At 52.5% G+C, this 21,970-nt stretch overlaps 2 protein-coding genes across 24 annotated transcripts in view; both read left to right on the top strand.

The window, feature by feature from the left end:
* The window catches only part of ABLIM2 (actin binding LIM protein family member 2), a 139,614-nt gene extending 132,925 nt beyond the window's left edge, over positions 1 to 6,689 (top strand). For 19 of the 21 annotated variants that reach the window (XM_074350936.1, XM_074351016.1, XM_074351013.1 and 16 more), the window contains one exon: positions 4,951 to 6,689. In XM_074350936.1, the coding sequence (XP_074207037.1) occupies positions 4,951 to 5,064 (114 nt within the window). In that variant the 3' untranslated portion in view covers positions 5,065 to 6,689. The remainder of the gene's footprint in view (positions 1 to 4,950) is intronic. The other 2 variants (XR_012501667.1, XR_012501665.1) reach the window with 1 other exon arrangement.
* Positions 6,690 to 14,739: 8,050 nt separating this feature from the next.
* AFAP1 (actin filament associated protein 1) overlaps positions 14,740 to 21,970 on the top strand; it is a 135,466-nt gene continuing 128,235 nt past the window's right edge. Inside the window, exon 1 of one of the 3 annotated variants that reach the window (XM_074350853.1) lies at positions 14,740 to 14,968. The gene's annotated coding sequence lies outside the window, so the exon portion shown is untranslated. The remainder of the gene's footprint in view (positions 14,969 to 21,970) is intronic. The other 2 variants (XM_074350862.1, XM_074350869.1) reach the window with 2 other exon arrangements.

Here is a 21,970-nt window from a genome sequence, read left to right as displayed (position 1 = left end):
TAGGCAGCTGGGAGGAAGTGTGGCAGGGAAGGTGAGAGCTGGGACTTAGATCCAGGGATGCAAACAGCTCACATTGTCCCTGGAAGAGGGTGAGAGATAGGCCCATCCTGCTGTCCTGCCCTCATGAGCTGAGAGCCAGAAGAGATCAGGACTCAGTAATGAGGAACAGGGCATGGCCTGGGGCCTGATTGGCTAGTGCAATCCAGGAGAACACCCTGGAGGAGGGGACATTTGAGACGACCTGGAGAATGAGGAGGAGCTGCTGTGTGAAGCTGGGGGAAAGAGAAAAGAAAAGAGTCTGGCATGTTCCAGAACCTTTAGATGCCCATCACGGAGCAAGGCAGAGGTGGCAGAGGTGGGCAAGTGACAGGGGGCCTCCAGGACACTTGGCAGCCCTGTCACTCCACCTCTCAGAGCTCTGTCCCGTGATAGAGAGCTCTGGCTCTCGCCAGGCACAGAAGGCGCTTCACAGATGGCAGCAGCCATTGTCGTGATGACAATGCCACTATGGTGATGATGTCGCTCCTGTGAAGTGGGCGGGCACTCCAGAGCTTAGACCCAGCTCAGCAGGACTCACCTCTGCAGACAGGGCCTCCGCCTGCTGTGTCATGGGTCAGGAATGCACCGTGGGACCCAGTCCTCAGAAGAAGCGCAGCCCCTCGCTGGCCCAGAGTCACAGGCTGAGTGGGTCTGAAGCCGGAGCCCACCGGGGGCCAGGCAGCAGCTGGCGGGCTGCAACAGAGCATCTGAGCTTGGTGAGGTGCAGGGAGGTGGGTGCTGGGAGCGCCCTGCAGGGGAAGTAAGCCAGGCCAGTCCCAGAGCACCCACCCCATGGCTGCATGCCCTCAGGTGAGACACGTGACTTCTCTGAGCCTGGGTTTCCTGAAGCTGTAAGATGAGCAAGAGAATCTCAGGGCAGGTGAAGATGGTAGCAAATGTCCTAGAGTCTCTGGCTGTAGCCTGGCCTGTGGTCCTCCATCAGTGCTGGAGAACTGTGGGCATCAGATTCCGAACTGGGGTCCCTAAGTAGTTCTTAGGGCATCCACAGGGCCCTGATCCTCAACACCAAGTGTGTAGGAGTGTGCATGTTTCCAAGATGGATCACTTCGTCTATGTGTCTGAGGGTCCACGACCACAAATGGACAGCATGGATGGCCCAGCCTTGGTGTGGACAGGCCTCGGTGGGCCCTTCTGCCAAGGGAAGGGGGGACCCCAGCTCTGTGGCCCTGCCTGTCTGAATGCCCAGTCATCTTGAGGACCTGCAGGCGGCAGCTTCTCAGGAAGAGCCCTGGACTCCTAACCAGGTTCGAATATGCCGCTTTTGGGCTGTGTGACACAGGGGATGTCACAGCCCCGTCTGCAGCCATCTGCATCCTCTGAGCACCACTGCCTCGCACACACTCTCTTCCCGCCCAGGTGTGAGCGCATCTGCGCACCTGGCCCAGTGCTGGCTGGTTCCCAGCCAACGTTCCTCTGCTGAGCTCTCGCTGCCAGCGGAGGTTAGTGGTTACTGAGTCCTGTCTTCAGGGAACCCTTGCCAGTGGAGGCGGGTTACAAGGGTAAGTTAGATCATCTCTCTTAGAAACTACTCTATGGCTGTTAAGATACTGGGAGAAACATCATTAAGGCTTTGCGAAGCATCAAGGCTTCCAGGTTCCGAGACCCACAAATGAACTTAATTGCCTTCTGACCCACCCGCCCATCATGTGTGAGGTCTCTGTGGGGTGGGAGCAGTCTAGTCTGGTTTATGTCTGCATCCCAGCACCCGGCGTCGCACACGTGAAGGAGGAGAGGGCAGGGCAGAGGCAGCCCCTCCCCCGCTCCCCACGGGGTCCTGGGCACCCGCCCACCCCTGCCGTGGGGCGCCTGTTATGTAGTAGGGCTCACCTAGTGCAGAGTCCAGCAGCTCCTGGGGCTACTCCTGTGGTTCAGTTTTCAGGAAGTTTGCACACTGGTTGTTGAACCTAGCCATTTCTGAAAAACAAATACTTGTGATTATATAAATTAGATTTAAAGCAAAGGTAATAAAACCCAACTCTCCCCACTCCCAGTGCTGCAGTTCAGTACCGTCTGGGCTCTCGAGGTTACCTGCGTCTCTTACATCTGTGTGGGAGAAGCATCTGGTTACCTGCCGCCGCTGAGCGTCTCTCTCCAGCTCGGCATTCGGAGGTGTCAAGTTGGAAGCTTGAGACTGGCTGCGGTGTGAGTATCACACCACAGACAGGAGCCCTGAGGGCTCTGGGAGCCCGGGGTAACAGGCAGTCAGGAGAGGCCTCCTGGAGGAAGTGAGGGCGAAGCCCAGGTGTCAGGAGTGTGGGAGCAACCCGGGCGGACGAGGAGGGGCTGGCATTCCAGGCAGAATGGGCGACGGCACGGATGGGACTATTCCCATTTTGCAGACGTCACAGCTGAAGCTGTGTCAGTCAGCACAGCTGGACGGGCTTGAACCAGGACCGGATCCCTGTGTGTCCAGCTCCTGGGCCTGAGGTCTTTGCATGACAGTGCCCTAAAGGGTGACATTTAGGCACACCCCCATGTGGGACCCCTGCCACGCTGCCAAAGTGGACTCCTCCCACGGGCGCTCCTTGGGAGACCAGTGTACCCCAGGAGCGAGGCCGCCCCGGAACTTTCCTCCGCCAAGTCGCCGTGCCCCAGGCTTCCTTCCTGCCAGCTCTGGAGGGAGCTCAGCCCCTTCCGGCCTGGGCAGCTACCTGGGACAAGGCCGCCTGCCTCCTGGGGGGCCTTCGGGAACCAGGGGCCAGGGAAGGGTCTGGGCTCAGAAAGCCAGCTCCAGCCTCTGGGGTCACTTGTGCCCCACCATGCCCCCCCGCGGTGGCAGGCACGTGGGGAGGCAGAGTCTGTGTGTCTGTGTGTCTGGGTGTGTGTATGAGTGTGTGTCTTTGTATGTTTATGTATGCCTGTGTGGCTGTGTATGTCTGTACGTGTGTATGTATGTGTGTGTATCTACATCTGTGTGTGTCTGTGTGTGTGTGTGTTTGTGTGCGCTCTGAGGACTCCAGGCCCAGATTCAATTAGGAGGGACTTTTGTAACTTAGCAAAAAAGGGTCTCTTGTGTTACCTCCCCCATACCAACCTGGCAGCTGGGCCCCACAACGCACAGCATGGCACACAGATTTGGTGATTTTCGTGAAAAACAAAAATGATTGATGTTTTTGCTTTTCAAAGTTTCCCAGATGTCTTTGCACATTTCTCTCTTGATCATCCCAATAACCTTTAGAATGAGTGGTTTCGCTTTCAATTCAAGGAAACCACCCTTTGGGGAACAAGAATTGAGGCATTTTTTCCACTATATAATTCACAATTTTAATCACTTTAAAGTATACAATTGAGTGGCATTTAACCCATTCTCCATGTCATACAACCCGTACTGCCTCTAATTCCAGAACATTTGTACCACCCCAGAAGGAAGCCCCACACCCATTAGTAGCCCTGGCAGCGACAAGGCTCTTTGGTCCCTGTGGACCCGCCCGTGCTGGACGTTTGCTGTACATGGAATCACAGAGCAGGTGGCCTTTGTGTCTGGCTTCTTTCTATAGCTGGTGTTTCCAGGTCTCACCAGTGTTGTCACGCATGTCACAGCTTCACTGCCTTTTACAGAAAGAACTAGGTTCTAGAGGACCGACCCATCTCATTTTCTGTATCCATTCGTCCTTCGGTGGACAGTGGGGTTGTTTCCACTTTTGGCCATTGTGGACAATGTGGCTGTGAATGTGGGTGTGCAGGTGCCTTTTTGAGTTCTGGGCTTTGATTCCTTTGGGTCGACCCAGGGGTGAGCTGGGTCACGTGCTAATTCTGGTCAGCTGATGGGGGAACAGCCAGACTGGTTTCCATCTGCTGCGCAGAAGCCACACGTCTCAAAAGGAGGCAGAAGGGGAACTTGAACCAGGTCCTTTGGGGCCAGAGCCTGACCCCTCTTGCTGCAGACCGCCCCAACCTCCTTTCCATCTTCCCCTCGGCCCTCCCTGGCAGGAGGCGAGCAGCAAGAGCACAGCCTCACTCCCCAGGGGCGCCTCCTAGGAGGGCTGTGGCGGCCCCCTGTGCCAGGGCTTGAAGGACGAGGAGGAGCCCCTCAGTGCCTGCCGGGGAAGACAGATGTGAAGGGAGCTGGCACGGTCAGGAAGGTGGCTAGAATCCCGGTGGTTGTCAGGGGAGGCCGTGTCGAGCTTGCTCTGACTCAGATCACAGTAAGTGTGCCCAACATACCCTGGTCCTGCCAGCCCCCAGGGCTGACCTGCACTGACCCCTTCACCCCACAACTCCAGGGGGTGCCAGGATGACCCCATTCACAGGTGAGCAGACTGAGGCTCCCAGAGGCCAGCTGGCTCGCGCAGCATCCCAGAGGCTCTGGCATAGGTGCCCTTGACATCATGCTGTTCAGCCTTTCCCTTGTGCCCCCAGGACTGGGGCTCAGAGAGACCAAAAACTCGCTCAGGGTCACACAGCAGAGGCTGGGGAAGTGGGAGGGTGTGAACGCAGGCCTAGGCCTGTCTGGCTCCTTTGCTCATCTTCCATACCTCATCCGTGAAATGGGGGCATAATAAACCATCCACTTCTTGCTCTGAGGCGGTAGCGGGGAAAATTAAATGAAACTGTAATGACACCACGTGTGCACTGAAACCCTAGCGCTTCCCAGGCGGTGGAGGTCCTCGTCCTGGGCGCTCACGGACTCGGTCTGCAATGCGAGGTGCGTTTGTACGTGTCAGGAGTCAGGGCTCTGGCCCCAGCTCTGCAGCTGCTCACTGTGGGTCCCTAACGGAATCGTTTCCCCCTGGGTTTGGTTCTGACAGCTGCAAAGTGGAATGATGGGGACCCCGCGGGAATGTGGGGGGCCAGAGGGACCCGCGTGCGCTGGGGGTCACCCCGTCCTCGCCGCAGAGCCTGCCTCTGGTGGCTGACTGCTCTCCTCTGGGTTCTCTTTATTCCTTGAAGAGACACTTGTCGCCGGAGGAGTTCCAGGAAGTGTTTGGGATGAGCGTGGAGGAGTTTGACCGCCTGGCCCTCTGGAAGAGGAACGACCTCAAGAAGAAAGCCCTGCTGTTTTGACGCTGCCGCGGCGCCTGACCACGGCACGCCTGCGGGAACCACCGCACCCCTCCTACCGCACCGGCTCTGGCTTCTCTGTGTTCGCAGGAGGGGCGGGCGGGCGGCGCCTGGGCGGGGCCGGGCTGGGGGCGGGGCGGGCGGAGGCCCCACCCACGGCAGGTACAGCCCCGTTTCTGGCCGCCGCGCTGCTGCCCAGGCACCCGGCTTTGCACTGCTCCTTCCGCGCTGTTGCTTGCCATCCAGGAGATGCTGCGGAGTAGCTGTCCCCGGAGATGGAACGTTTAGACAACCGCAGCCCACCTTCCTGGCCTCCCCCACCCTCGCTAGGCCCTCGGGGCACAGAGGTGACAGGACTTGAGATTTGAGGAGGCCTGTCAATGACAGGTCATGGGTCGGTGGGCGCACAGCTCCCGGGGTCCTGGGGAGGCAGGGCCTGGCACACTGCCCCGGGACAGGGGGAGCGCTGCGGGCACCCAGGGCTGCGGGAAGCGTGAGGACTGGATTTTTGCCGCCTTTGTGACGAGTTTAGGGAGAACTTCAATTTAAGGGGGCACCTCCTGCCAGGGCCCTCCGTGCACTGCGTTGTCCTTCCAAATCATCCCTTAGATGCCTAAATGATATCTTTAAAGTAACAGAAGTTTTTATTTTATTAAAAAGTATAGCCTACTTAAACATAAAGACGGCATATATAAAGAGTTTAATTTTATGGTCCCGCTAAGTGGGGAGCGCCTCCAGCCTTATTCTCCACCGTTCGGATCTGTGTGGTTTCAGTTTTTGGTGTGTTCCTGATACATAGGACTCCTTGTCTGTTTTCTTTTTGCCTTTTTGCTTTTTGCCCTGTCACACAGGTACCTTGAAAAGCAGGCAGCCCCCACCCCACCTGCCCACCTAATGCTGTTTGTAAGTACAGCCACCAGTGTTTTCCTGTTGTTCTCCAAGTCTGGGAGAGAAAACTTCCTCCCCTGATGGCCAAAGCCCCAGAATAAAGGATTTCCACGTTCCCAGCCTGCCCCTGACGTGGTTTGGTGGGACCCCTTTGCGACCTGGCCTGGAATCCCAGCTCCGCCTGGAACACAGACACTCCCAGGGAGTGAGGCTCATGCCTGGTCCTGAGACTGACACCCAGACACTTGGGGAGACAGGGATGGGAGATGTTGCCTAAATCTGCGAAGTCAGCAGAGCATCTGCAGCAGAGGGTCAGTGGGTCCCCAGCGGGAAGGTATCCTGTTTGTAACTAGGTGTGGGTTTGTGTGCGGTGCCTGACCCAGGATGTTTGTAAAGTGCGCTGAGAGGCCTGTGAAACATGACAGTAGTGTCCCCAGAGTCTGTCTCCCCGTCTTTGTGAAGCTGCATCTTTCCCTGTGTCCTGACTGTTTCCATCCATGCATCAACATCACTCAGCTTTCTTTTGGCCCCCAAACCTCCAAGTCCCGCTGCGCACCTGGCTTCTCACCAGCCTGGCTTGGCCACGGAGGGAGTTCTCGGCACCCAGCGTCCCTCCTTCCATTGTGCAGTCTGAGCCCGTCACTGGAAAGCCCCCTTCTCTCATTAGTGAACATCATGTCGGACCCCAAGGGGGCCTGGAAAAATAAAGGATGATGTATTATAACTTGTGAAAGTGAAAAGCCACTTCTGATAAACGCGTGTCATTTCTAGCTGCGGGGCCCCTTCTGTCGAAAGTGCTGGGGGTGGGGGGCGTTTGCTGAAAGTGGTCACTTTGTAAGTCTCCACGGGACAGGGGCAGGCCATTCGGGGTGGGTTCCCATGTTGGCATCGGGGACGCCCTAGGCCAGCCGTCTCAGAGGTGGCCACTAAGGATGTGGATGTCTGCTTCCTCCCGCACCTGCTGATGGGAGAGGGATGTGTAAGAGCTGATGTCTGCCCTCAGGCAGGTTGGGGAGGCCCAACTAGTGAAAAGACAATGACAAGACCTTTGCAGAGGCCCCAGGAAGAGGCCCCAGAGGAGGTCAAGGGAGGCTTTCTGAGAAGGTGCTGGCCAAACCAAGTCTTGATAGATGACTAAGTATTTATTCCCTCCCGGAGGCCAATGAAGGGAAGGGTGTTCCAGGCTGAGGGAACAGCAGGAGCAGACACGCTGAGCTGGAGTTTTGTTTTGTTTCTAATAGAAAACATTCAGTAACTTTAGTTGGACTCCCGCTCTCCCTAGTCGCTCATCCCCTAACACCCACATACAGTGAAGCAGGTGAGGAGCAGTATCTGTCTCAGAGACAGCAGTCCATTCAGAAGACAAGGGATAAAACGGTCTAATACACCAATCTCCAGGGTCTGGAAACGTGGGTGGCTGGTTACGGCCGGAGCAGAGGCTGAGGGAGGGAAGAGAAAGAGGTCAGGGCTCCCTCATGGGAGGGCCCAGCAGGTCTGCTCATCCTGGGATGAAATGCTTCATAGTCTATCTTCATCCCCTAGGGCTGCTGTAACAAAATACCACAGACTGGGGGCCTGAGTAACAAGCACTGATTTCTCTTAGTTCCGGAGTCAGAAGTTCAAGATCAAGGTGCTGGCATGACTGGGTTCTGGCGAGAGCTGCTTCCTAGCCTAGAGATGTGTCAGCTGTGTCCTCACAGGGCAGAGAAAAGTCATTTGTCTTCTCACCTAGTTCATCCTCTTACAAGGGCATGAATCCCATTGTGAGGGCTCCACCCTCAAGACCTAATCAACTCCCAAATCCCCCCTCCCCCATCCATCACACTGGGGATTAGGGCTTCAACATATGAACTTGGGGGAGACACAGTAACTCAGTCTATAGCAGCCTCTAATCTGATTCCAATGACATTAATCATGAGCTTTGGGATTTTCCCCTCAAGGCCTGTTCACATGTACACAATCTGCTCCATCTTAGTAAACAGCACAACTGTCTACCCAGTTATGCAAGTCAGAAACCACATTTCCCTCCGTCCTCAGGGGCAGCCCACCAGAAGTCCTGGTTTCACCCCTGAAGCATTCTCTGCATCTCTCCATCTCAGCAAATACGGGCATGAAATTATCCAGATCAGAAAACATTCTGAGAATGGAAGGCGGGGAGGGGTGGCCGAGGGAGTAGGAGGGAGGGAGCTGGAGACCCAGCCACAAGCCAGAGGGACATGGGAGTGGCTCTGTGGACAGTTTGGGGCTGTCCTTAAGCCCACTCTCCCTTGCTCTTGGTTCTGAGCCAGTGGGAGGTGGATGAGGAACCAGGCACTGTATCAGTTTCCTCATGCACCAGACCCCAAAACCCAAATGCAGAGCTTCTGAAACAAAGTTGGGAAACATTGCTTAGTGTGTTTTAGGTCAGAAAAATCTTCACCTCCTACCCCACCCACACCAAGAACCAGGGTCCCTCGCAGTAAGAAGTGGCAGCCCCTTACCAGCCAGCACAACAAGGAAGGAGCCTGCCTGCGAGCCCGCCCTCCCGGGAAAAGCAGCAGAAGGGCCTCCAGGCCCGGCCCCAGCACAGCTCCCGGAGGCAGAGAAGAGAACGGTGTAGCATTGTCTATCAGCACTCCCTCGGGTGAGTGCTCCCTCCTGTTCGGAGCACGGGGGAGCCACATGATAATCCCTTGAGGCAGAACCTTCTGTAATCCCCACTTCACAGATGAGGAAACTGAGGCACAGAAGGAGGCGGAGGACCTTGCCCAGGACGGCCCAGCTGGCGTGTCAGACCTACGATTTCAAGCCCACCCCCTGGATATGGAGACCGGGCATCGGCTCGCGGGTGCCGGACCTAGCCAGCCTGCGAGAGCAGAGCTTGGCACCTGGGTCACCCTCACACCAGGCCAGCGGCTCCCCTGCCTCACCATCCAGAGGTGGCGGTGGCCAGCTGTGTCCTGCTTGGGGAAGACGATGTCCCAGGCCGGAGGTCACTTCCGGTCACCCTTGGTTCACGAGGCTCCCCGGGCAGTCCGCCTGCGCCGAGGGCACTGAGCATGCCCTGCTGTTCACAGTTTTCCCCAAGTGGAGGGTGGGCTCCCGGGGGGCCCACAGCCCCAGCTGGCCCTCCTGCCCACGCTGCCCCCAACCCTCCCTCCTCCTAGGCAGTCACCCCAAATTTCCTTCTGCTCCTTTCTAGGCCCCTCCCCACGACACCGCCACTCCTTGCCATTGCTCTACATAGTTCCCACTCTGCCCCTCCGGAGGGGAGGCTGCCCATCACCTAGGTGAAAGCTGGATCGTTCCAGAAGCTAGCTCCCATGGCCCGTTGTCTCCCTCTGGCCACCCCTACCTTCCAGAGTGGAAGCCTCCCTGGTGTCGGATGAGTGACCCACCTGCGCCGCACGATCCCGGATCCGGCACGGTTCCCGGGAGAGGGCGCATCCTTCAGCGCCAGAACGCTTCTGCCAAATTAAGTGAGAAAGGAGATACAGGCCTCCCTGGTGACCGCCAGAGGCTGCCAGCTATGCTGAACCGCGTTTCATGAATAATAGAGGCTTCCTGTCCTCTGGGCCAAATCCCCAGGTCCATGAAGATGCCTCCGCGGCACATCGTTTCTGATAGGTCCACGGAGGAAGCCCCGCCTCCTAACGGCGCCTCCTGCCGCCGACACCCTGAACATCTCTCCGTTCTAATGCTTCGATGCTCCATCGCGCCCTCCAGTCCGTCCTGTGCTCAGCAGCCCACAGCGTCTGCTTTTTTTTTTAATCATGGGTTTTCAGCAATTTGGTAGGCAGTCTTTGAGGTGACCCCCAGTGATCCCTGACCCAAGAAAGTCAGCTGCCCTGTTGTGAGGGGCCCTGTGTAGGGTCCACATAGTAGGGGACTGAGGGAGGCCAACAGCCGGGAGGAACTGTGACCTTTGAGAAGACATATGAGTGACATGAGCCATCACATCAGACTATGGCCCCAGCCAACAGTCTGGCTGCAAACTTGTGAGAGACTTCGAGCTGGGGGCATCTAGTCGAGCCTTGCTAGGTTGCTGGCCTACTGAAACTGTGAGATCACCAGGGCAAGTTGTTTTAAGCTGCTGGATTCGGAGGTGATTTGTTAAGCAGCAATACATGACTAGTGCAGCAGCCCTGTGGGCTTTCAGTGAGCTTGCGTCACATCCTAAACCGGGCCCAGATTTCCACAGGTGCCCAGGTGCCGTAGGTGCTCGTTGTTCCCTCTGGGCCCCAGAGTCTAGGAAGACTGCGTCACAGGTGTCATGGAAATATAGCTTACCTTGGGATATAAATAGCTTGCAATTAATTTTATTCCTCAAGAGGCTTGTCACTGGAAGAATCTGGAAGAGGTCTCCGGGCACTAACCCCGCCACGTAGCCCTTCAGAGTATCAAACTAAGTCAGGTGTGCCCACAAAGTGTGGTGGTCCAACGCTTGGATCAAAGAGCCCTGACCTTCCCCCCATCAAATGAACACTCTCTTTACATCAGAAGGGCTGTGGTGGCAAAGAGAAATTGGGCTTATTTTCTGAGTTTCCAAGAGGTCCCAAAATTTCAGTTTCATGTAGGGAAAAACTTTCTACTAATCAGAGAAATCTACTTGTTCAATGGGTGATGAGTTTCTTGTCAGTGGATGTAAGCCCAAGCAGGGTGACCACTGATGAGGAGGGAGAGTCAGGCTGAGTTTAGTAATTCAACAAACATTTGCTGAATGTCTACATGGTACAGCTAGGAATTCTGTAAGTAACAGAAAAATTGACTAACAGTGGCATACATCAGGAAGGGATTTGTTTTTCCTACCTCGTAAACATCTGAGGGTAGATGATTCCTGCTCTTGGTTCAGTGGCTCGGGGGTAGAAGAGTCAGAATCGCTCTGATTGTAAGATTGCTGATGCAGCTCCAGATATCACATGTATGTTCAAGGTCACAGTCCCTTGAACTGCTGGGAAGAAGCAGTATAAGCTGTATTTATTGCTTTTCCCAGAGACAACAATCTTCCCTAGAAACCAGTGATGTGCTGGTAAGTCTTCAATTACGGGCATTCTAGGGGATGGGAGGAAGGAAGGAAGTCCTGATTTGTAGCAATTACCAATTTCTATGGTATAAATTCTCCTACCACATCTGATTTTAAGCTACCAATGTGATGTTTCTGGCTGCAGATATGGGAAGAGATGCCCATAGAACACCATTATATTAATTTCTATCATATAGTTATGATAGATTAAAATCCTTGATAGCTTAGATAATTGTAAACTGTAGTAAAGTAATTAGGAAGAAATGAATTTTGAGTATTTACTATCTTTGTTTTTAATATGACTTTTAATTGTACATTTACTTACTTTCTAAGTAATGACTGTGTTTAACAAATGACTTGCAGAATTCCTGTACTGTGAGCAGTTGGCTCTTGTGGTCTGGTGCACACTGGCTCCAGGATACCATGGCTGGGTATCTTTCCACCACCTTCAACTGCGTCTCACTGGCTGAGACAATTAACACATGGCTACCCTGGGCTATAAGGGAGGCTGGGAAGTACACTGTTTGAGTCTCTCTAATGGAATATGGCCAAGGAAAAGGGGGCTGGGAAGGACAGTAGGGCCAGACAACTAGCTGATGGATTGCTCTACCTTTGACCAGTTGCCCTAGAACAGAACTGTGCTGGCATTTGAAGCACAGCAGTAAGAAAGACACTTTCGACATCTGTTCTCATGGGGCTTCCATGCCAGTGGTAAGAGGGCCATTTTAAAGAAATAAGTAGAATTGTGATGAATGCCAGAGAGCTGTACACGGAGTTACGAATGTATGTACTGGGAAGGGGAGCTACTATTGATTTTTTATTGTTTCATAACAAATAACCACAAACGTAGCAGCTTAATGTAACACACATCTTTTTAAAATGCTTTTATTTCTTTTTTTTAAAAATTGAAGTACAGTTGATTTACAATGCTGTGTTACTTTCTGGTGTACAGCAAAGTGACTCAGCTGTACATATATATTCTTTATCATTATAGATTATTACAAGATATTGAATATAGTTCCCTTTGCTAAACACTAAGGCTTTGTTGTTTTTCTGTTTTATATATAGTAGTTAGTATTTGCAAATCCAAGACTCCTAATTTATCCCTCCCCCTCCCCTTTCCCTCCTGGTAACTGTAAATTTGTTTTCTATGTCTGTGAATCTGTTTCTGTTTTACAAGTAAGTACATTTGTGCCATTTTTAAAGATTCCATATGTAAGTGATATCATATGGTATCTGTCTTTCTCTGTCTGACTTACTTCACTTAATATGATAATCTCTAGGTTCATAGGTTCATCCATGTTGCTGCAAATGGCATTATTTCAATCATTTTTATGGCTGAGTAGTATTCCATTGTGTGTATATGTATACACGTATATACACACCACCACTTCTTTATCCATTCATCTGTCAATGGACATTTGGACATTTAGTTTGCTTTCATGTCTTGGCTATTGTGAATAGTGCTGCTATGAACATTGGGATGCAGGTATCTTTTCGAATTAGAGTTTCCTCTGGATACATGCCCAGGAGTGGGATTGCTGGATCACAGGGTAACTCTATTTTTAGTTTTTTAAGAAACCTCCATACTGTTCTTCATAGTGGTGGCACCAATTTACATTCCCATCAGCAGTGTAAGAGGGTTCCTTTTTCTTCGCACCCTTGCCAGCATTTCTCATTTATAACACACATTTCTTAACTCAGTTTCCGGGTCCTCTGCTCTGGGCTCACCAGGCTCCAGCTAACATTTCTGCCAGGCTGCGTTCTCACCTGGAGACTTGGCTAAGGAAGGGTCCCCACCAAGTCCTTCAAGTGGATGCCAGAATTCATTTCTGTGGTCCTGCCTGACTGGGGTTCCAGCTTTTTGCTGACTGTTGCCTGGAGGCCGTCATCAGGTCCTACAGACCATCTGCAGGGGGGCTTCTCTGAAGGCGCCCTCACAGCACAGGAGGCGACTTCTCCAAAGCCTGTAAGTAGAACCTCTCTCCGTAGTCCAAGATGCATGCTTATGTAATGGGATGTGACCAGGGACGTGACACCCCATCACTTCAGCCATACCACTTTGGCCAGAAGCTGTCACCGGTTCTGCCTGCACTCAAGATGGGGAGATCGTACAAGGGCATGACTCACTGGGGGTCACCTTAGGGTGTGTCTGCCACGGTTGTGCTTGGTGTGGTGGTGGCTACAAAGCCTTCCTGGGGAAAGTGATATTGAGGGTGAGACTTGAAGGGTCAGTGGGAGTTGGCTAGGTCCAGGGAGAAAAGTGTGTTGGGCAGAGGGCAGCATGAGTGAAGAGGTCTGAGGATGGAGCGCCGTCCTTTGCAGTATCTTCTCCCGCTACCTGAGACTCTGTGTTCCTGATTCCTGAGTACATCTCCAAACACGGGGGCCTGGCTGAAAGGCGTAGAGAATCTTCTCACATCCATGGAGGAATTTGGCAAATCAGATTGGAAGCTGGGCTTTCAGTGTGTGTGTGTGTGTGTGTGTGTGTGTGTGTGTGTGTGTAGGGAGAGGGGGATGGGGTCTGCCCCAGTCACAGTCAAGACCTTATCCATGCATCCATCCCCTCTACCAGCATTCCCTGAGTGCCTTCAGGGTGCCAGGCCCTGCGCTGCTGTAGAAATGAGTCACTCAGACCCCTGCCTTGTCCTAGCAAGGTCACACTTTGCTGGGAGGTGGTGGGGAACCACTGAGATGGAAAACTCCAGCTGGTGTTCTAACGGAGGTGGCCCAAGTGCGTGGGAGTGCCGGGAAGGAAGGCCTCAGGAGGTGAGGAAAAGAAAGCACTCCAGGATGATTTCAGGTTTCAGTGTGAGCCACTGTGCGGGTGGAGAAGCCATTTACTGAGAAAGAAGAATGTGGAGGAGCAGGTGGGGGGCGTTGACTAAAGCACTTTTTTTTGATGGTGAGAAGTTTGAGATGCTTCCTAGGTGTCCAGATGGGGAACCAGGGGAGGTCAGGGCTGGCGATACAGAGCTGGCAGTATCCAGGGTCTGTAGATGGTTTAAAATCTGGGAGAACGTGAGATTTCCCAGTAAGAGGGTCCATGTCCGAGCCATGGACATTCTGGCAATGAAAGGTTGGGTAGATAAGGGGGTGGATCCTGGGGACACCTGAAGGAGTCTCTAGGGGTGTAAAGGAAAACCCAGAATGCGGGACCACGTGATGTGGAAAGATCACTGACAGTGATGACAGAGGTTTTATGGATGACTGGTACTTGGATACATGTAGGGCATTTCAGGTGGGGAAGAGCGTAGCCTAAGCAGGAAAGGGAAACAGCTCTGCCACGTGCTCCTTTATCATGGGTTAAAGTGGCCCCTAGAAATCTCTGCTCCTGCCTGATGGAGCTCCTTGGGGGAGGGCCAAGTTGCCTCTACTCCACTCCGACCGCACATCTTACCCGCTGTGAAAATGTTTGTTGAACGAATAAAAGATGAACGAGTGAATGGTATTATGTGACTTGGGGGGAGCAGGTGATCTCGCCCTTGGGGTCTCAGTTTCCCTTTCTGTAAAGCAGGCCAACCCGAGAAACTTGAGTTCTGGATGCGGTATGAACACGGCTTGTTGAGCGGATTCCAACCGGACGTTACTCGTAGCCTTCCTGGGTAGGACCGGGTTGGGCCGTGGATCCCGTCGCTTTCGCTCAGGCCCCGTGGGGACTCCCACGGCCCCGCCCCTGTGCGGCCCCGCCCCACCTCCCTTTGTTTCTTCAGGCCACGCCCCCTCTGCGCAGCTCACTCCCCATTGGTCAGGGGGCGGGACGGAACGGCGCGGGCGGGGTGAGTGCGCCTGCGCGGTGTTGGAGCCCAGCCGCAGCCTCTCGCCGGTCGCTGCTCCGCGCGGAGCCGGATCCCGAGCCCGAGCCTGAGCTGGAGACGGTCTGAGGCGGCTCTGAGGCGGCCCCGCCCCGGGGCTCCATTGTTGCCGCGGCCGCGGCTCTGCCGGCTGCTCCGCTCCGCTTCGCTCGGTCAAGGCGTCTCCGGCAAGGAGCGATCGCTGCCGAGGCGGCGGCCTGAGGTGAGGCGGCGAGCGGCGGGGCCGGGCCGGGAGGGGATCCCCCGGCAGACAGAGGTTCCGGGGCTGGGTGAGGGTCCCGCAGCCGGGCGGAGGTCCCGGGGTCGGATGGGGTCCCAGGCGACAGGGGTCCCGGGCCAGGCTGTGGTCCTCGGGACGGCAGGGTCCCAGAGCCGGGCGACGTTCAGGGCCGGACAGGGGTCTTGAGTCCGGCGGGGGTCCCATGACTGGGCCGGGATCCAGGCGGCAGGGGTCCCGGGCCAGACGGGGCCCCCGAGAGGGCAGGGATCCGGGAGCCGGGCGAGGATCCCGGCCGGGCGGAGGTCCCCTGGCCTGACGGGGGTCCCAGGCGGCAGTGGTCCCGGGCCCGGCAGGGGTCCCCGCCGGGTGTGGCAGGTCCGAGCTGGGTGCCGCGGGGTCGCTGCCCGAGGTGGCGGCCGCCGCCCTGAGCGCCAGTGGGACGAGGGGACACGGACTGGGTACTGGCCGGGCCGTCGCGCACCCGGGCGCCCGGGCATTGTCTCGGCCTCGGGGTGGCACTGAGGGGGCTGCGCGCCTGCTGCGCCTCTGCGTGGATCCGCGCGTGAATCCCCGCGCGGGGGTCCTAGACACCCCGAGGGTGGGGGGCACTGTCTCGGTCCCCGCCCACTCCGTGGAGTGGCTGGTTCACTGTGTGCTACGAAAGGTAGCTCTGCGTGGGCCCTCGCACGCGGGGATCCCGGACATCCCGGAGACCTTCTCTGTTCCCCCGTCTTTCCCCTTTGATGTGACTGTTCGCTGTGTCTAATAGAGGGTGACTGCGTGGACCCCTGATCGTAAGGATCTTGGTCACCCTGGAAGTGGGGGGCTCCTTTTCGCCCCCCACCCCCATGACTGGTTCACTGAGAGTTTGTGTGTCACCGAACGTGGCTCAGCTTGGAGCGCCGTGCCCTGGCCACCCTGAGAGTTGGGGGGCTCTGCCCTGTCCCCTCCCCCCGCGGCTTGTCGGGGTGTGATCAGCCTCTGATCAGTCCTGGAGGTAGGCTCCCTACATTTCCACCCCCCGTCTGTGTGTGTGTGTTGGGGGTTCCTTGTCCTGAGGGGCGTCCTTGTACGGGTCTTGGCGCCCGTCGGGGTGTGGCGGGCTGTGCGTGGGGGCGTAGTTGGCCTGCGTTGGACCGCTGATCCGCTCTTTCATTTATTTTATTTGCCATATGAGCAGAAGAGGCTGCACTTCCCCGGGAACCTGCCCCTCCTCCCGGCCTGGTCCCCGGGGAGCGCGGGGCTGTCACCGCGCCTGGGGACCGAGGGTCGGGCCGTGGCGTTTCCTGCTCCCGGCGCTAGGCTTGGCCGGCAGGAGCCGGCTCTGATTGGAGGGAGCCTGGCCCCTCTGCCCAGCGCTTCTTGATTTCTTCCGTTAGGATTGGGAAGAAAAAAAAGTCTGGAAAGCCAGATTTAACTTTGTAGCTCTCAGCGCCTGGAGAGTGGAAGAAACTTTCCCAAGAATTTGGCGGGCTGGAAAGTGCGTTTGAAGGAGGGGAATCCACACCCACGGAATGAGGCCAAGGCTGTTACAGTTAGAGGTCAGGTTTACGGAAGGGATAGCCAGGACGAGGTTGAGGATGGGGAAACTTGGATTTCAGCCTGATGGCAAAATCTGATGCTACCCTGTGGGCTCTGTAGCCTACAACCGTTTAAATACAGTGGAGTTATTCACTTATCCTTTCATCAAACTCATAAAACGCATCCCTGTTATAGTCCAGGGATGCCTCTTTTCCCCGGAGAATGCAAAGTCTAACAAAGTCAGTCTTTCCCTTTTAAGAATGTTTTGGTCCAAGACAGACAACTGAGCTATAGGCACAAGTAGCTCTGGTACCCAGATTGAAGTTCTTTGTGGACAAGACTGGGTATGAATAACAAAAATACCAGATGGAAACGTCGTAATGTCTGCAGCTGTTGCTGCTATAAAGTCCACGCTTAGGACGCAGGCCCTTCGCTCTGCCTTCTCTGCCCTCACGCCCACTTCCAGTCCTTCCAGCTTCGTTCACTTATTCTTACAGTTTAAGTTTATGTGGCACCTTCACCCTGAAGCCTTCCCTGAAGTCCTTTTGCCCTGCGCTCTGAAAACTGGGGTCTTCAAGGCCAGAGTGGCTGGCTTTAGTGCTGCGTGGTAGATGCCCTGCTAGAGGTGGGCACAGTTTGTTCCCAGAGCTGGAAGAAGTGTATCTAAATGAGGGGTCCTTTTCTCTACCAGGGATCCAGGTCTTTCATGGGATTTACAATCTGCAATTCTTCAACTCTCCTGAGAGTTTTTAGATTAAAATTCGCTATTACTTCCTCGTGTTTGTTGCATGGTGTAGAGTACTTGATTAAAATTTATTTGATCTAATTCTGGCTCTGGAATTAAGTTGCACTTTGTTCTTGCAAACCCACTGGGCTTCAGTTTTCTCACCTTTGAGGGTTTTAAACTAGGAAAGAAACTTGTCAGCCCTAAACCTTTAATTCTTTCAACCAAATATAGCAGAGTAAAGTTCTCTTATGGCAGTGGTATAAATAATGGAGATCTTTGAAAATGTCGATTCTAAAGTGGAAGTTCTTTTTCTTTTTTTTCTCTTCAAAAAGTGTAGTTGCATGTGTGTATACTTTGCTCAGAGTTAAGGACCACTGTCTAGGATGGAAGCTTAGGCAGCTTTTTGATATTGTCTTCTGTATTCTTCATAATTACTTTACATGCAACATCTGCACCCTATCAAATTGGTTTGATATTTTCCTTAATGAAGTTGTTGGGTGCAGAGCTCTTGTCAGGAGCATTTTGCTGATCTTTTGAGTATCATATGAAATCAGCCAACTGCGGGCTTTTGTATGCCTCACTCTCTATCAGAGATTTTAACTTGGAGAATCTGAAATAAGTGAATTTGGCAAGTGCCTTGAGTAGATGTACATGGCTTTGTATAATAGTTTAAAGCATAGTTTAAAATTATGACTTGCAGAGACACTGCTTTGGGAAAGCATGTGTCCTCCTTACTTGCTGCAAGTAGTAAATCCTTCCTTCTCTGGGGGAAAAAAAATAAAATAAATTTAAATTATTACTTGCAAAAAATTGCATCATATGTTAAATGACCTACAAGGAAGCTCCAGTTCTAAGGAATATAGTAATTCATCCTTAAAAATATTAAAGCTCCCTTCCAGTTTATCTGTTTGGCAGGATGGGAATTTGATGTGCTTGGTGTTTTTTTTTTTTAAAACAACATGTCTGTAGAGAGGATACACAGTTTTCTCTGCTATTCTTTGGATGATTACAGAGATTAAAAATAGATGAAAGCTGTTTGGTCAAGTAGTGATGCCACCGAATTACAATTTTCACATTAAGTCGGGTTTTTGTCTTTATTTTGATTTGCAGTCTTTAATTAATTTTAAAAAATGCTTTGTTGCGTACTCCATGTATTTTTTGTTTGTTTGTTTGTTTTTGTTAGGGATCTTATTTAAGGGGAGGAGTCTTCAGAAACTCAAATGGATTCTCTTCGAGGTTTTCTTAGATTGTCTTAATGTTTTCACTGAAAACTAGTTAATGCTTATTCTGCAAGCTGGAGAGCTCCTGGGGATGGGGAGGGGATGGCAAGGGCCGGGTGTGAGTTCTACATTTGCGTGTTGTCCCTCTTGTTCTTACTAAAGGGTGAGAGGGAAGCAGCTCTTCCCTGGGGGCCTGAGCAGGGAGCTGAATTCACCCTGCCTCAAAGAACTCATGGTGTGTCCCCTTCTTTTTAAATTATGAAAGTCTATGAATCATTTTGTTTAAGCATTATTTGCCTGGAACTGGAAGTTCAGAGATAGATTTTTCTTAGACTATAAATCTAAGTCTTTGGTGTTAACCCCCTCCCCAACCTGTCCCACATCACCTACCAAAAGGTTTTTTCTTCCTTCTTTTCCACTTTAAAGATCTTATCACATACGTGTCTATTATTGCAGGCTACATCAAAACCGTGTTGGGTGTTGACAGGATGTAATATGAATAATATATTAAAGATAACTTACTCCGGTTCTTTTGCACAGGAAACTTGGATTAGAAACTTGGCCCTGGTGAGGCTTTTGTCAAGTCCAAGTACTGTGCTGAACTTCAGTTTCCTCATTTGTAAAATGGAGTTAATTGTTGGTAGTGCCTACTCTGCCTGGGTCAAGAGATTGTTTTGAGGATAAAATGAAATCATGAATGTAACGGAATTTTGTAAGTTGTAAAATATTATGTTGCCAAGGATTTAAAAAAATGCTTCATTGAGAATGGAATGAATCTGGGTTTTTAAAAATTCTGTCTATCTGTTGTATATACAGATAATCCTTCAAGTGTGTTAGGCAGCTTCATTTAAGCTTCATTTAAGATTTTCTATCTTTAACTGGCCAGTGTTTGATATTTTAGCATTTTGGGGAACATCAAATTCAAGTTTCAGTTCCTTTAATCTTTTGTAAATAAATAAGACTATTGAATGTGCTTGATTTATCTTTGACAGTCTCTTTAATATGTAGATTCCTGTGACCCTTCCTTTAGTGAAGCACAGTCTCTGGACATTTCAGTTCCTAAGTGACTGCTCTGGAGGCGGGGGAAGGCGGCAGCGGTGGGAGGTCAGGATCGGCAAAGCGCCGGTCTGCTCGCAGGTGAGGTGCCAGCGCTGGGCCCGCGGAGTGAGCAGCAGGTGTCACTGGGCAACTGACGTCAGCACCATGGTGTGCTGGGGCCTTCTCTCCCCGAGCCACCTGGGAAACTGCAGTGTCTCCCAACCACCAGGCAGGTCGGCTTTTCTCTTTCTCTCCTTCTTGCCTTTTCTTCCCCTCCACCAACTACTGAGTGAGCACCTCTGCTCTTCCAGGCATTGGTGGGGGAGGAATGAATACAAAGGCTAACAAAATGCAGGCACTGGTCCACAGAATTTATACTCTGTACCCAGATAGTAAGTCACACTGTCATACAGTGTGGCAGACACTCACATAGCTTACCTGGGATGTGTCTGTCTCCTTGGAGAAGAGCCGGGGGTTCACAGCGCAGGAGAGGCAGACGTGGGAGGTGCTTCCGTTGGTACGTAGGAGAGTTTGGGAGCCAGGTTGGTGCACACGAGCCAGCATTTATTCTCCTACGTGGTACTTAGAGTTTATCGGGCCAGACAGGTATTGAAAGGTTTATGAGTTAAAGGAAAGGGCAGTGAATTACCTGAGGCCTAGAATTTGTAGATATTCTGAGTAATTTGTAATTTCCCCAGATCTCCCCAGATCGATCAGAACAAGTCTGTAATCTGTTGTGTTGGATGGAGTTTGGCTGTCTCTGCTTTTTGATTTAAGGATGTCAGCAGACTTGTGGAATGTGCGGCAAAGCGACGGACACCGCGGTATTTTCGCAGGTGTCTCTGTAGAAGTTTCCTACGGCTGCAGTAACAAATTGCCACAAATTGAGTGGCTTAAACCAGCACACATTTATTATCTTACAGTTCTGTAGGTTAGAAGTCTGACTCAGGGCTCATTGGGCAGAAAACAAGGCGTCTGTTCCTTACTGGAGAATCTGGGGGAGAACTGCTCTCAAGTTCATGTAGATGGTCCACCGAATGTAGTTGCTGGTAGTTGTCGGGCTGAGGCCCCTGTTTCCTTGCTGGCTGTCAGCTTTGGACCCGGCTCTGGGAGGCGTCTTTCTGGTCCCAGAATCAGCAAGGACCATGGAGTCCTGCTCCAGCTCTCTGACTGTCTCTTCTGCCCCATCTCTCTTCTACCTGGAGAAAGTTCTCTGCTTGTAAGCACTCATGCGGTTAGGTTGGGCCCATCTAGCTACCCAGGATAACCCTCCGGTCCAAGCCCCCTGTCTGCGGCCTGTAGCAGTTCCTTTTGTTGGGTAATGTGACGCAGTCCCAGCTTCCAGGGATCAGCACACGGACGTCTGTGGGAGCCGTTACTCCGCCTCCCACAGTTACCCAGTCCATTTGTAACAATGCCCGCTGACGTTGTTATTGCTACCCTCAGCTCACAAATAAATAAAAGGCACCAAAATTTTAAGCAAATTGGTGGGGCCATTAAGATCCCTGTTAAATGACGAGACAGGTCTTCTGACTGGCTGTTGAGCTGATGGTGAGGCTTATAAGCAGCGGGGACAGGCCAGTCGGAAGCAGAGTGAATTTTGTGTTTTGGAGTATTTAAATGGGCCACTCTGATTATAAAAGTTTTGACAAGAAGTCATTAGAGTAATTCCCCTATTAGAAGATACACCCACGTGAGGGATTTGGGATGTGAAGGACTCTCTGCTCATGGGGTGAAGAGTGCGTAAGGCCATGTCCGGTTCTTGAATGGAAACAGCTGAGTCAACCCAACGGGGATTCACATTCCAGAGTTTTAGAGAGTCTGTTTCAAGGCTGAAGCAAAGCCCAGTAAACATGGTTAGTACCTTCGCTGACAGAAATGAGATGTACCTTGCGGTCAAGAAAACAACGGGTGCTGGTCACCCAGCACTTAAGACCAGGCATGACCTCATTCGGTCGTATCGGTGTTTTCACTAGTCTTTCAACTAGGGTTTTGTGTCCTTCTGCAGGAAAGCAGAACCTGTAACCCTAAGACTTGTTAACCTGGCCTTCAGGAATTTACCAACTGCCTGACATCCTGTGCAAAAATGTTGAGCGTCTGTGCCAGTGTGTGTTTATAAAGGAGAGGATTTATAGCTTTCCCTTCTTTTTCAAAGGGATTGGTTTCCAAAAAAACTTTGAAACACACCGCTTAAGATGATATTCTTGCTGGTCAAGTATCAGATTTTGTTTAAAAATGAAATAGCCCATTTTTAACAAAGTTATACAGGCACATAGTTTTAAGAGTCCAAAGTTCTACAGGGCTTAGAACAGAAAAACAGTGGTCACCGCCCCCACCCTTCTCCACCCTGATTCCTGCTCCCTAGAGGTCTCCCCTTTCAACACTTTAGCTCTTTCTTCCATATTTTGTGTGCGGCATCCTACTAGGAAAGAAGGCGATCTTAGGTCACTTAGCCCTCCCGCCCACCGCCCACTTCTT

Source organism: Camelus bactrianus, chromosome 2 (genome assembly GCF_048773025.1).
Source record: "Camelus bactrianus isolate YW-2024 breed Bactrian camel chromosome 2, ASM4877302v1, whole genome shotgun sequence".
Lineage (NCBI taxonomy): Eukaryota > Metazoa > Chordata > Mammalia > Artiodactyla > Camelidae > Camelus > Camelus bactrianus.
Note: the sequence above shows the minus strand (reverse complement) of the source record. Positions and strands in the feature narration are given on the sequence as shown.